The following is a 14969-nucleotide window of genomic DNA, read 5'->3' as shown; positions in this document are numbered from 1 at the left end:
CACACTGAGTGTCTGGTAATGTGGCTGCAACTTCTTCAGTGAAAATGCAGCGCTGGAATAATTGAAATTATTTGTAAAATTAGGTGGGTTTTTTTTTTTTGCTTGCTTTTTTATTTCCTCTGTCCTACAAAAAGAAAAAGGGATGTTTAGCTTCAGAAATGCTGAGTTACTTCATGCTGGTGCTTTTGATGTGAAATGCTCTGAATTCCAGTTTGAAAGTCTGCTTGTTTTGTTCAACAAGAATACCTCAGTTTAATAATGTTTTCAAACACTTGGGTTATCTGAAGGCAAAATGTTTGCTACTTTTTGTTGACCATAAAGATTCCATGGTTCTGTTTTTAATTTAACTTTAATCAACCTTGATTCAAACTTCCTTTTTCCTTTTTGTTAACCAAGCCCTGAACCATCTCACTGAGTGAACACATCCAGAGTTGAGCAAATAAAGTCCAGATTAAATATGCTGAGGAAAGGATAATGTATAGCTGGTGCGTATGAATGGTCATTTGTTCTGGCTTCTGCGTGCACAGAAATAGCCTCCCTTTCCTCTCCACTTCCTTCTAAACCGAGGATTTTTTTACCGTTCTGAGAACTGAAGAGGGTGAGAAAAAGAAGAGAGCAATGGCAGATAGGAAAATGCGATGATAACAAAAGCAAGTACGACAATTTGTTTATTTTAAGTCCTTAATTCCACAGATTTTTGGCAAGGACAGCTTTTCCAGGCATTAGTGATTAGTTATCTGAAGGTGCACAACTGTTTTGTCCCTGCAGATGTGGGCATGTTTTCCCTGACTAATATTAAGGTTGGTGACTGTACTCACATGAATAATTTCAAGCAGGCTTAGCTCTTCTCAGATGGCTAGATCACAGAAAGGCAGAAAAGATCTAACTGGAAAGAAGCAAGCAGCTCTTCAGAGAGATTCTGCAGCTATGCAGGTAAGTGTAAGTCTGCTGTGTCATATGGCCATTCTTGTTTCAGCTAAGGATTTCTGCCTTCAGTGTGGCACGGGTTGACTCTCTACTAGTAGGAGGGCCAAGGATGTGTGTTCTGCAGGAATCCTGAGGTGGAGAAAGGAAAAGTTGTCAGAGAGTAAAGATTTTGAGGATGTTGCAGAAGGGCAGGAGAATTAAATGATTCTTCATCATGCAGTGCGTAAAGGAATTTGCGAGGAGGAATGAAATGAATGGCAACATTGCTGCTTCTAAAACAGACTTCAGAGCATGCAGTGGGTCAATGCATTGTGATTTTAATGCACCTAATCCTGCAGTATGCGAGCCCCTGTTCGACTCCGTGTGTTTATGTGGTGCAATGTTGCTTTCAAAGCACTGCAATACAATGAAGGTCTCCGGTTAAGGAGCTAAGAAATGCCCACTGAAAGTTTCCCATGTTAATTCTTGCAGGATTTTTCCAAACAGTTAAACTGCTCAATATGTTACTTAATATACAGTGTATGCAGTGTGGCACAGTTAGGGTTGCTATGGGAACCTGGCATTTTGATTCCCTTAACTGTGTTTCAGATAGGAAAACATTTGCTCTGCATTCCTGCGAGACTCCGCTCTCCCCTTGCAGCACTTTCCTTGCTGCTTCAGGTCTTGGGTGGGAGGCGGGTGAAAGAGGAAAAGCCCTAAGCTGGGATTTGCATGATCAAGAGCCCTTCAACCAGCGTTGATTGAAAAAGGGATGTTGAGGTGGGACTTGAACATAATAATTTTCCTTTGGAGTTTTCTCTTGTATCCTGCCCCCTTCCCCACTCGACCTTTTATTTTTCTAATTGAGGAAACATTTAGATGTTAATCAGTTTAGTCTCAGTGGGCTTTTTTTTTTTTTTTCTGAAAACTTGAACATGGTAGCTACGTTTTAAGATAACAAAGTTTCGTGTAATTTTCACAGCATGATTATAAATTCTATTAGAACAGCTACTTAACCTAAGAACAAAACCATTGACCAGTTCCAATACCTCATATTAAATTGGTAATGTTATGCATATTTTAACAATTTCTTGTTGCCTGGCCTTATTCTGTAAAGCACTGCGAATGTGTTTGCTAAATTTTACTGAGTGCAATGGGAAATGTAAGCTTGACATTATGCTTAAGCATTTTGGGAACAGGAGTAGTTGCAGTAATTATAAGGAGAAAGTAATTTATTTTGCGTGTATTTGGGCCAAGCATTGTGCTGCACCATTATTGGTTGTATTTCTTTAATTGATCCTTCTAAGTAGGAACATCTGTTTCTACCCTGCTTCTGTATTATTCATTTTCCATTTAGATACATTTATTGGATGGGGAAAGCCCCGTCTAAGCTAATTCATGGGAGCAGTGTTGATGCTTACGCAGACCTGTGGATCTGGTAGCCCTGCCATGTAGTGGGTGAGGGATAGAGTGACTCTGTTGGCTGCTTCTCTTGGTTTGTTTGGTTCAGGGTGGAGAATCTCAGCAGGACAAGGATGCATCCCTGAAGGACTCGTAGAGAAACCCTAAGTCATCAGCTTGGTTAATGCCGTCGTCTTCATGCAGGTGCTTGAACAAGGTCAAAATGTCTTTGAGATGTTTTTTTAAAAACAAATAGTAAAAGTAGGACTTGTGGCAAGGAAAGAACATGCTGGTGTCAACAACTAAAGAAGCAAATAATCCTAAAGGGATTTTTCTGACTGCTAAGCAGACGTAGAAGGTGCATACGTTTTTATTTATTTATTTGTTGGAAGGCTGCCGGTACGTGGTGTTGTGGCGGGGCGCTGCGAGGTGCCCAGCTGAGTGCTCCGTGCGCACGCCCGCTCCGCCGGAGCGGAGCAGCAGCATTGCCCTTGTCCTCCTCGGACGCGGCAGGCTGCGTCCTCCCCTTGCTCTCGGAGAGGCTGTGGAGCTGGGATGCCGAGTATCCCGTTCGGGACCCTAGCTGGGAGGCGCAGTGCAAGCGGTGTGGCAGCCCCGGGGCGCGGCGGCCCCGCTCCAAAGGGGCCCTGAGGCGGAGGGCACAGCGGGGGCGTCGCGGCCTTGGCGCAGCGCGGCCTGGTCACAGCGCTGCGCGGTGACGCTCCAGCTCTCGCTTTCGCACCTGTAAGACGAAAATGGAAGTAGTGTTTTTGCCCAGGACTGCTGAAAAGCTTGGTTTATTAAATAAAATTGCCAGAACTACTGAAATCTCAGGACTAACAGGGACCAGTAGTCTGCAGTTTCATGGGTACTTACTTCGGTGTCTACACAGTTCATCTGTTTCTACAAAGGCTAATGTTTTGCTGCTGCCTTGTATCTTTTTTTATAGTATTTGATAAGAAGAGACCAGTATTTACTATCAGCAGTCCATAAAGAGCACAGGCTTTGATACTTTGTTATGCAAACCTGTATAACACGGGTCTGAAAGGCTGCTGGATTCAAATGATCTGGGCTTGATGCTTATTTGAATTGAGATGAATTAAAATCGGGGATGCAAGGGAATGAAGATGTTGGTTCTCTTACAACTTTAATAGTCAGGAAATGCTGCAGTAATGTTCTTAATGACTGAAAAATAAAAACCTTCCAAAATGGCCTGGTTTCAGAGAGCTCTGCCCCTTCATATTCAGTACTGTATAGTGTTCTACCCATTAATTTTCTTCCATACTGTGCTTTTTAACGTGGGTCTTTCTAAAAACAATTGAATTATCCAGTTTAATGCATTTATTGCATACGGAAAATACATTTGTTAGTATTAGCTGTCAGAAGTGGAAGATTAAATCCAGATTTTTTTTTTTTTTATTTCTGACAATTGCCACTTGTGACCTGGAATTTCAGGTACCTCTTCTGCTTCCTCTTATTTTCTGTGAACCATGACAGCCTGACTTAGTGATAAAAGTCTCCTCCTGATTTAGTTGTAAAATTCTCCTTCTCAGTAAGCCAAAAGTAACTCGACTGGGGAGTCTGGCACTGAATCAATCCTTTGTTATTGTTTTGCTACTTGGGTTCTCGTTTTTTTTTTAGCTCTGGTCATGTGGACAGGCCCTTGCAGAACTGATTAGTGTGTTGAAGGTGATCTAAGCTTAGCCTGTTTGTGTGTGTTTTTCCTTCTTTTTCCCCTTTTTTTTTTTCTTTTTTTTCTCTTGAGTAGAACAGAACAAAAATGCTCAGTTAGCTTCTCTGTCTCTGCAGTGGGGATAACAACCACCTAAACTCTTTCAGCTAAGATCTAAGGAGCAAGGGTGTTGCTTTCCTTTCCTTTCCGTATCTTCTCTGCAGATGACACCTTTACAGTCCTGGTTTTCTGATCATGTTGTTGAGGGTCCACAGAATGAACCAGCCACAGCAGATCTGTCTTTCTCGCTGTTTAGAGATTGTGATAGTGGCTTATGTTTAATATGAACAAGAATTAGTCTCTTATGTCTTCAAATTTACTTTCAGTCTTTTAATTTTTTGCCTTCTCTTTGGGGGTTTTAAGAGCACAATCTTTTATACAGGAGGCATGATGGGTGAATACTCGCTGTGATACGGTACCTGAAAGATCAGTGGAGCTGCCCTCGTCAAGGAGGGTTATTCAGCTGAGCAAGGGTCGAGCGTCAGCCCCAGCGCCAGCACAGAAGGGAAGCTCTGCTAGTTTGGCTTAGAGCCCTTTAGTTATGCGGGGAGGCCTGAACTGCCTTGTAAACACAGGGCTTATTCATGTCTTGGAAATACCCGTGCATTTACGTGGTAATTGTAGTGTCAGTATATAATCAAACCTTTTACTGTTACACCAAATGAAGTATACTAGTAAAGTGAAAAAAGTACAGCTTAATCTGGTTCGACCAGTCCGTGAGGCATAAATTAACCCAATGCTGCAAAGTTTATCCCTTTTCAGTAGGGTGCTAATACACTCTGAAAAGGAGTGTATGCACCTCCGTGACCTGGCAGAGAACCCAAGTACTTCTCTGGCGCGGTGTTCCCGTGCGAGCCCGGCAGTCCCGCTGGAGGAGCGCGAGGGAGCCCTGCTAGCCCGCGGCAGGGGCGAGCGGCATCATTAGTGATGCTTCGTGCTCGAGAAAGGCTGGTGGCAACGTTTGAGCATTTGCCCTGCAGCAGCCGGTGGTGAGGAAACGTGTCGTCGTGTGAGCAGATGTGTGTTGGTTGCCTGCAGCCTCAGGCAGAGGTAACACCCAAAATGAGTTTTGCATTTTTGCGAAGTGCTGCTCCTGAAAGATGCTGTGCTAGTGAGCAGGTGCAGGGTGCATGGCAGGACTTGGCATCACTCTGCTCCCTGTGCACGCAGGGGTTTCGCTGCCACGTGTCTGGCCTCTCCGCTTGGCTGCCGCACCTGGACTCCGCTCTCGTGTCGCCTCGGCCCTTCCAGCTGCACAAAACGTGTGTGCAGCCCCCTCGCGCCCGGTTTTCCTCCTGCGCTTCGCCCACTGCCACCCGGAGGCTGCTCGCCCGTGGGGACCCCGGCTGGGGTGCAGGACGCTGCCCCGACCTGGCTTCAGTCCATCGCTCCATTACACGCTTCTGGAGAGCGCCCTGTGAGCCGCCTGTATCCAGAGGCAGGGAGGAACTTTCATGCTCTTTTGTGGATCCAGGCATCAGTTTCTACACACGTGCCTGCATAGCTGAGCGAGTGCAAGACTCTGCATCGTTTGCATAGCTTGTGTCAGTTTAAGTATTACACAGAAAATAATAACTGGCTCCCTAACAGATTAGTTGCTTTCCCTCATCTGTGCTGATTGAATTAAAGCTAGACCAAGGCCGTTCATGTGTGTTGCCCTTCCGTTCTCATTTGACTGTGTGGAGGCACTTCCTATTTTGCAGTTCCCCATTTGTGAAGCAGAGAATGATGACATTTTCCTACCTGATCAGAGGCTGAGAGACACTGGCACTGCAGAGTATGTGGAGAGAAGGAGAGAATCACACAGTACAAAGCACATTTTTCCCTCTCTATGTCTTTCCAGGACTTGTGTACTTTGGGTACAGATGGTTGGAGACCAGCTATCAAGTCCAGTGAATGTTGTAGAAGAACTCAGGTGCTCCCCTAGCTTCTGCATTGTGAGTGCTGCTGAGCGTGCATGTGGTTTTGGGAGGAATGCTCCCAAATGGAAAAGTGCAGCAGTAGACAGAGCCTGCGGGGCACAGCAAGCCAAGCTTTGTAGCTGGTCGTCTCCTAAGAAAGCTGGATGCTTAAACTGAACAGAGCAATTCTTTGTGTGTGAGAAATGAGAGAGGAGAGAGAAGAATGAGTGGAAGCTCCAGGTGGAGTTAGCAAGCCCTTGAGAGGAGGTGCGGGCAGAGGGGCTGCGGTCGCCACGGTCTGGTTCTCCACTCAGGAGCTCGGTCACTCTTGTGATCTATTTTAATTTTTATTTGTTTCTGTGTGTGCATGTGTGACCTTGCGTTCCCCAGCTCCCAGTATCATCCTCAGGAGCTCCCTGGCAACGTGCCTTAATAGAGGAAGGAGTAAATGTTCCTTGCTACCCACCCCCAGATGCTAATATAAGTTAAAAAGCCCAAAGCAATGAGACTAATAGTAAAAAACATATGATGTGTATTCATGTATTTTGTTCCTGTGTGTGCAATTACGTGAGATGTTCCCTAACACTGGCTGAGTTTTGAGAGCAACAAATTTTAACAGATCCTTAATTGTATGCCTGTCAGGAGGGTTTGTCTTGAAATTACCCAATAAAATAATCTAGCATTTCTCTAGATGTGTTAAATAAAGTTTTCATTGTATGTTACAGCTTCAGTTTGTGAGGGGATTGTCCAAATCTGTGGGTTTTTTTTTTTCTGTATAAAATCAGCTCTATCATCATTTGAGCTTGGCTGTGATTGTGATATATGAGTATCCTATCTACCTCCCAACATATAAATATTCCCTAAATATGTATTTCAGCTGGCATGATTCAGACATCGTCAGGAAGGAAAAACAAACCTAGATTTTTAAATATTAATTCTTCACACACGTCCTTCAGAATATCTGGAATTTCTTATTTGTTTGTGTCTAAGCTAGGATGGGTGTGTTTTATTTTGGGGTAACTTTAAAGTGTCACCAATAACCTTTAAAGTAAATATTGCTCTTACTATTTGAAGATCTAGAAGCTGAAATTAGCCTTTCAAAATACTAGTTTCTGGTAGTGGTGACTGAAGGTTACTCTGTTATCCTCCTAACTTCCAGCATTTTATTTTTAAAGCTAATACATGAAAAATTCCAAACAATGAAAATATAACCTGCAGGTCTGAGGTTTGCACTCCTAATCGTTTTGATTTCCGTACTAGTACTGACAAAAAGCATTTTCAATGTGTATTTTTCAGTCTTAAATATGCCTTCCTAGAACCGCTCTTTTCTTTCTTCTAAGAAAGTGAGCTAAATAAGCTTTCGAAGCCAACAGAGTGGACCTGATGTTAAGATACGTGAAGATTTCCATTGATAAGCTATTGGACGTGAGATTCCTGTGCATTTTTTTCTTCTTTTTTATCCTGTTATTATGATATAAATGTTTTTGTTCTGTGGTAGCATTTGAATTTTTTGAGTGGCCATCTGTTCTGAAGAGGGTTTTGCTTTCTTTTCGTAGTTCTTCGTGGGGCTGGGTGGCTCTTCTGTGTTTGTTTTGTTTCGGGGAGGATTTTGGTGGGTTGCACATGCACACAGCTGAGGTGGGCTTTACACCTGCCTTTTAATGGCTAAAGCTTTGTGTTGTATTAATGAAGATAAACTGCAAACTTTGCAAGTTATGCAGCAGCGTGGTGGTTCAGTGCATCCGCAGCTCCTGCCTGGTGCCCCAGCTGCTTCCAGCCCGCGCCTCGTCCCGGCTCTGTGCTCGGCAGTGCTGCTTTCATCACCAGGAAAGTGCCAGGGTACAGCGGATACTCCCCAGAGTGGTGGATCAGCAGCTCCCGGGCGGGAGGAGGAGGATGGAAGGAGCAGCCACCACCTCTCTGGCAGCGTGAGGGCCCCAAGGGCAGCTCGTAGTTCCCTCCGTTGATCCACTGCTTTCTGGCCGGTCATGCTTCAGTGAGGTGAGGAGAGGCCCTGCTCTTCCTGCTTCCCTGTGTCCCACGAGTCCCACTCGCCTCGTGTCCGTGGGTTCAGCAGTATCTCACTAATCTGCAGGAACCTGATGCCCCTGGTGTTGGCGTTGGGAGGTCCATCGTGCAGGCAGCCTGCAGGGCGCGTACTGCAGGGAGGTGACGCGCGCTGAGGTGGTTCCTCTTTCTTTGGCCTCCCCTAGGTTGCTGTAGAGGTGGTAGCTGAACTTGTGGATGGTCCGTTGTAAGTGCAACGTGAGGACGAGCAAAGCGAGGGTGCTTGATCCTCTGAGGTTCTGAGGGGGCAGGAGAGGGAGCCAAAGCAGAGGCTGGGTGTCTGTACAGAGGGTTTCATTTTGATGCTGTTCTTATCCTGCTATCAGGGAGATTTGTCCTGCAAGGAGGACTGCAACATGCTTTTACTTGTAAGAGTAACTTTTCTGCTTTTTATGTGTGACATTTGTATGGCTTTCCCTTTCTTTCTTATAAACTAAAATATTCGGTAGTAACTTCTGGTTTAAACTTAAATCTATTCCTCTATTGAAGAGGAACACTCAAGAAGTTACCTTGCTTTGTGCATGGGCATAGGCCCTTGAGGTGGCTTGAATGTATATCGGAGGCTGGAAGAGGGTGAAATGATCTTGATGTAGGGTTATTTGGAGTAATTGGGGGGTGGCTCAGCTCTAATTGCGGTAATTGCCATGTGCTTCTGAAACTCCCACCTTCTAATGTGCTGCATTCTACAAAGTTGCTAATGTTTTGGTTTCTTAAACAAATAAGTACCAGTATTTTTGTGTGCTCATCTAAAAATGTTTTTACTGAGGTCTCCTTATGGGTGTTTTTTAAACTTACTAGAAACTGCTCCCAACTCTGCTTTTTCTCTGGGAAAGCAGGAGGTTGGTCCATCGTGTTTCTGCTTCTCTGTTTAATGCTTCTCTATTTCACAAAAATCAAACCTGTGCACAGAATGTAGATTATTCCTTTTCAATATTTCAAAAAGTGTGATTTCTCACTATTTAGAAAAACTGTTACAAGTGAACATTATATATTTTCGTAGTTTCAGTGTTTGTGCTGGTTGTTTCTGAGCCTGCTTTTTATCTTCCCATCCAGTGATGCAGGTGGAACCAGGAAGAGGCTTTTGGTAGAAACTTTGGTATAAACTTAACACTTGCGAAAGATTTTAATTCTCCCAGGGCTTTAAAACTTGCTAGGGGGTTTTGGATCATCTCCTGTGATGTATGCCTCTTTCTCTGCCAGAGAAACTGGCTCGAGTGTATTTATTGTCCCTTGTCTTATTCTGTCCTGCAGTGCTACCGCCCGGTAGGCGTTCACTGGTTAAAGTTTTACTTTGCTTTGTCACTGGGTCAATTGCATTTCCAGCACCCTGTAAAAGTGTGTAGGTGTTGTTGACATGTTGATTTATGAACTTCCTGTTTTTAAAATGTTATATACAGGGGACTCTGCCTGGATATGAGGTACTGAAGGGAAAAAGAGCGTAACGGTTGGCCATCCACCTTGCCCGTCTAACTGTACAGAATGGAGACCAAGGAAGAGAAGAAGGAGCGAAGGCAAGGCTATTTTGCTCGGTAAGATTAAGGTTTTATTTCAATGCTGATTAAAATATGAAACTCATCACTCTGCTTTTTTTTTCCATGAGGCTTTATAATTTTTAAAATGTGTATAAAAATAACCCTCCCTATTGCCTATACCTAACGCCATAACCCTATGAGTGTTACGAATCCAGAGCGAGCTTTCTTTGTTCTTGTTCCTAGTGGGAGAGTGGTGGTTTATTCTCTTGGAGTAACAGAGAGAAGTTTGAATTCTGTTACAAATGATGCAAAACTCTTCCTGCGTAGTGAATTGCAAATTGTACTGAATTGGAGCTCCTGGCATCCAGATTCTGACGAGTGTTTACAAACGTATCTAAGCACAAACATATCTAAACATAAACTTTATCTGATTTCAAAGTAAAGCCCAGACCAAGCAGTAGTATCTCACAGGAGTGATAAGTGAGTTTAAAAAAAAAATGTGATGATGGGCTAAGCTGCCTATTTTTTTATCATCTTTATAGATAAAACCAGTGATTTTTTTTTTGGTTTGTTCTTCTGTCAATCATTTCAAGCATTTGGCATTAATGATTGGTGGTGTTTTCATAGTAATTCATCTTTGTTCAATCAGTATTTTTGTAGTTATCTTTGAGTTCTGATGTACAAGTGGAATCAAAGCTCATTTACTGTCTGCACAGGGCAGAAGGGGAAGCTTAGTCTAAAAAACTTCAGTGGCTGTTTTTAGAATGAAACTCAAAAATAGCTCGTGCAGCATTGAGGAGGAACCACATGCTCTCTCACTTTGTACTAAACGATCTACAAAACTTCACTAAACACTAGTCCGTGTGCATTACAGACCCCTAGAGAGGTAGGTGTCTACCTAGGAAAAGTAGTGAGGGGAAAAGTTGGAGCACTTCTCCATTTCAGTTCAGAATATCCTGATGAGTAAAGGCTTGAAAGTTTTATAATAAAGGACATCCGTTAAGGGCAGGTAATTTGTTATTCATTTAAAGAAATGTTACTGTGTTGATGGAAAGAAGCAGGGTTTTGTATTTGAGAAGGAGGAAAAACAATGGTGGAGGTAGCAAGCAGGATAAACTTGGAGAGATTGTGCTAAGGAAGAAGTAATTTCCTTTTAAGGAAGACTTGGGCTTCAAGAGATGTCAGAGTGAGATGCTTTGGTGCTGAAGAGAGTATCTCGAGCTGCTGAGCCGCAATCCTTCTTAAAAGCTGTCTGCTAAACAAATTGAAACCATCTCGGAAGTTTTCAGCAAAGTGCTTCCAGCAAAGTGGTTCTTGACATTTTGTTTAACTTGTTTTTGCAGACTTTGTCTTATCTTTGACGGGGGTCTCGTGATATTCACGGGGGCAGCATGTCCTGTGCAGGCAGTGGAAGCTAGGCAGCAGACCTGACTCTAGCACCTATGTGCTCTGCACCTTTGAGTGACAAACGCTTTTCCCTCCTGGCTTGTGTCTTGTCCCCTTTATCTAGGCTGTAAGTTTTAAATGCAGTCCCTGCTCTAAACAGATCCGTTTATTGTTTCTGCACGAATGCTACTAGAGCCCTGCAGGTGCTGCTGTAACAGAACCTGAGGTGGGTCTGAAGATACTGTGGCCATCTCACATTTCCATATGCACTCTGGGACAAAAGCAGAACCAAATTTACATCTTCTTGATTTTTAGCCTAGCATCTTAACTCTAGCCTGCTTCCTCTAGTAGACAGGTGTCCAAACAGCTTGCACGTAAGCGCTTCGACACCCTGCAAATGTCATGCAAGTAACTGGAAAGAGTAGCAATGCAAAGACACTTCTAACAGTGCCCCTAATGGGCCTTTAAGCTTTCTAAAACTTAACTTTCTGCTAGATGTGGGCAAAAGTTTCCAACTTAGGTGCAGGATGTTGGCACACTTAGGTATTTTAGAAGTTTGAACATTCGGATTTGATGATCTTGGTCCTAACTAACTTTATTTTGTGTACTTCTTCAAATATTTTTGTCATGTCAACTTAGTCTCATCTTTTTTTTTTTTTTTTTTTTTTTTTTTTTAAGCCAAGAGCAACTTTGGTTGATTCTGCTGCCGTTATTGCTGCTTCCATTACTGCTTTCTTCTTACCTGTTTTAACCTTAATGTTTTGTGTGCTTAGGATAATAGTAGTAATTACAAAATCTAAATTTATAGGGCAAAGATTTTTCTTCCCCTTATGTTGCTGTCTTGCTTCTGCCTCTGATCAAATTAAGCAGAAAAATCAGATATTTATGCTTGTGGGGGAAGACTACTGCTTGTCAGAAGAAGGAGGGGAAAAAAGCTTCCTTTCCTGGCTAGACCAAACAATGCTCCTTGTCTGGAGAAAGGGGGAAAGTGTTCTGCTCTCCTATGCTGAGGACTGGGATTCTGCTTAGATTAGATTAGAAAGGACAAAACTTGTACATTCAGTGCTGCTGAAGTAAAATGTCCTGCAGTTAACTTGTGGGCTATATTAATGAAAACATATGAGTTTTAATAGAAAACTTCACGTAAGGGGAAATATTGTGGTATTAAGAAAAATTAAAAACAGAAAAATGTGCAATAAGTGCACTGCTGGAATTTTACTTCAAACCTATAATACTCTTCTCAGCTCTTTCTCGTAAGCTCCTGCTGCCAGAAACCTGAGCTTTCTGTCAGCAGAGCAAGGGAGCACATGGGCACTGACAGCAGGACGCGCAGCCCTTGGCTGTCCTGCCGGCATCCAAAGCCAGCTGACGTCCCTGTAGAAGGCAGCGTTGGATCTTCAAGCTCATGCTGTTCTTGCCAGCCTTGGATAGGTGGGTCATGGTAGCAGGCACTCGAAAGGGTCACCTTGAGCGTGCTGGAATGCAGAGGTTACCCCTCTAGCAGTGACCTACTGGCAGAGCAGCTCCTGAACTGCCGGGGAGGGAGCAAAATCCTCATGGAATGACTGTCTGCATCCCCCTGCCCCAGCTGCAAATCAACTGTTTTAAACACTTATCCTTGGCTACTATCTGGGCTTCCTCTGTAAATGAAATCTCCCTAGCCATCCTGCCTTTCCACTTGAGTCCTTAGTGCCTCACTTTTCCCCTGTAGAGGAACAGGACTCTTCTCAGGTCTCTACCTCTCCTTCTGGGAAGTGAATCTGAAATAAAACCTTTTCCATCCTTTTCTTTTTCTAACAAAATGCTCCTCCGCCCTGTGCATGTTGTGGTAAGGGTTTATTTTTGCCTAAATGGGCTGGAAGCTGATTTAGCTTGAAACTTTTCAAATAGATATGTCTACAAAATTTCTTTTTTTCAGACCAATTTAAATTCCTTGTGCAGATAAGATGTTACAGCTCATGGGAGTTTAACAGGCAAGAAGTAAGAATATATGAGTTAACATGCATGCATAAGCTTCTCTTATGCAAGAAGTCCTTATCTATAATTGCTACTGCTATTTGAAGACTGTTCTGTGTAGGGTTTTTTTTTTTTCTCCCTAATTCTTGAAACCTTGTTTCCAGGCTCTTCTGTTTACTTCTGTGTCAATAGCTTCAAAATGGACCAGTATTACTCCAGCTCTTGCAAAGAACTCTGTCTCCTCTTGCTCTGAAGTCTGTCCTGGTTCCCAGCAAGTCAGAAAATAAATGGTACAATGTGCTATAGATGTACAGTGGTGCATCTGTGTGTATTAGATACCCACTTACTGTTGCTTGACTGTGACATTTGGTGCCTTTTATTGTGGCTGTGTTCCCCTGAACCTTGATACAGCTTGTTCTTTTCCCTTATCTGTGCTTTCTTTATCTTCCTCGTGTTCTTCCAGGATGGAGAACCTCTCTGCCTTTCCCCTGTCTGTGATGTAGGTTCTCCATTGCAGCATAAACTCAGTGATAATATTGTGTGAATTCAAAGGGACTTTCAGCCAGCTGGCATGTGTGGCTTGAGATGGCATTGTGCAAAAGTAACTTCTGGTTTAAAAAAAAATACTGAAACTTCAAATAATACTGATTTTTGGTGTAGGGAAGAAGAGCATGGAAGCGATTAATTAACAAAGTAGCTGTTACAGTAACAGTGCTGAAAAAACATTTTCACTAGTAAAAAGGCTTGACAAAACAAGCTCCCATTCCAAACTTGGTGTCTCTTCTAGTTGTGTATTCCAGTAATCCTGATTGTTGCTGTTGAAACCTAGCTCCTGTCAACTCAGAAACTGTTTTAAAAACAAGTTTAAAATAAATACCTGCTGAAAATTAAGTAAATTTTAAAATAAATTAGCCAAATAAGTGATGTGTCTTATGGAAAGAATTGCTTTGAACATAAATTGATAGGCTGTACATTCAGTGTACCAGTCCAAAACTGGACATGTTTCTCATACCTAGTTCTGTGGTGCTGGGTATATTTGGACAAGATGGGAAATCCCAAGGGAAACATTTGATGGGTAGGTATCTGAGAGGATGACAAAACAGGCTTTTTGAAGTTCTGTGTATCTCTTAGCCTTCCCGATTGTGAGTTGGCCAGCATTTCCCATGCTTTATATGATCTGTTGTCACAGTGTCTAGTAGCTCTCAGCCACTGTCTCATCAGAGAACAACAAATAAGTAAATGCTTTATTTGATGAGGGGAAAAAAAAAAAAAAGAAGCTTTTTGACAAGTAGACTTGATTCCTGAGCTATAAACATTTGGAGTCTGGAAAGATTAAGTGGAGAAGAATCCTATATATTTTTCATATTCATATAGTCTTCCCTTGGTACTTGCTTTCTGGCTACCGTTGGAGACAGAGTGCTGAGCTGCATGGTCTGATCCAGTATAATAACTCCTTAGGTCTTTTTTTTTTTTTTTTTCCATACTACAAATCAGTAGGTTTATAAGCCTCCCAAAGAACTTTGGATTTTTTTTCTCTTTTTTTCAATTTTGTTATCATATTCAGTATTTCTCTATTTTATGTTTTTCATTCCTGAGGCTGTTAAGATATAGGAAAATGGGGAAATGAGAAAAATGTCGTAGGCATGGAGAGGGAAAGGTGAGCAAGGGATGATATTGGTGGCACCTAGGAAGGAGGGAAACCCACATATGAACTAAATGCAGAAACATTATTTCTTGAGAACATGTCCCATTCATGAGGCTTCATCATGGGATTTTTTGTTAGAGAACTTTTCGTGTTGTCTGGACTCACTATATTGATGCAGCAGTCTTCAGACCTTGGATGCGCCTCAAGTTTCTTCCTTCTCTTGCTCTACTGAGACAGTGTTGATACTTATTCAGATTTCTGTTATCACCCACCACTTATTTTTGCATTTAGAAGGAAAAGTTTCCAAGCATTGTTTTTAAAACAAACTGTTGTGGAGGTTTATCTTGGGCGTGAGGAATATTCAAGCCAAGATCCTGGAGGTGCTTGAAACTTATAAATGACTCTAGGAAATAACACTTTGTTTCAGCTCATCTGTATAATGGAAATTTCTTAGTTGTGCTTCCAGACATATAAACATTACCTCAGAATCCTGTTATTGAAGC

The 14969-nt window shown here is 42.6% G+C and overlaps 1 protein-coding gene across 2 annotated transcripts in view; it reads left to right on the top strand.

Annotated features, from left to right (window-relative positions):
* Positions 1-912: 912 nt before the first annotated feature.
* Positions 913-14969, top strand: part of NCOA7 (nuclear receptor coactivator 7) — a 70703-nt gene continuing 56646 nt past the window's right edge. The window contains exons 1-2 of one of the 2 annotated variants that reach the window (XM_088530314.1): positions 913-933; positions 9405-9536. In XM_088530314.1, coding sequence (XP_088386440.1) covers positions 9487-9536 — 50 coding nt within the window. In that variant the 5' untranslated portion in view covers positions 913-933; positions 9405-9486. The remainder of the gene's footprint in view (positions 934-9404; positions 9537-14969) is intronic. The other variant, XM_088530315.1, reaches the window with a different exon arrangement.

Source organism: Tinamus guttatus, unplaced genomic scaffold (assembly GCF_059628265.1).
Source record: "Tinamus guttatus ecotype Peru unplaced genomic scaffold, ASM5962826v1 Tinamus_guttatus_pri_ptg000366l, whole genome shotgun sequence".
NCBI lineage: Eukaryota > Metazoa > Chordata > Aves > Tinamiformes > Tinamidae > Tinamus > Tinamus guttatus.
Note: the sequence above shows the minus strand (reverse complement) of the source record. Positions and strands in the feature narration are given on the sequence as shown.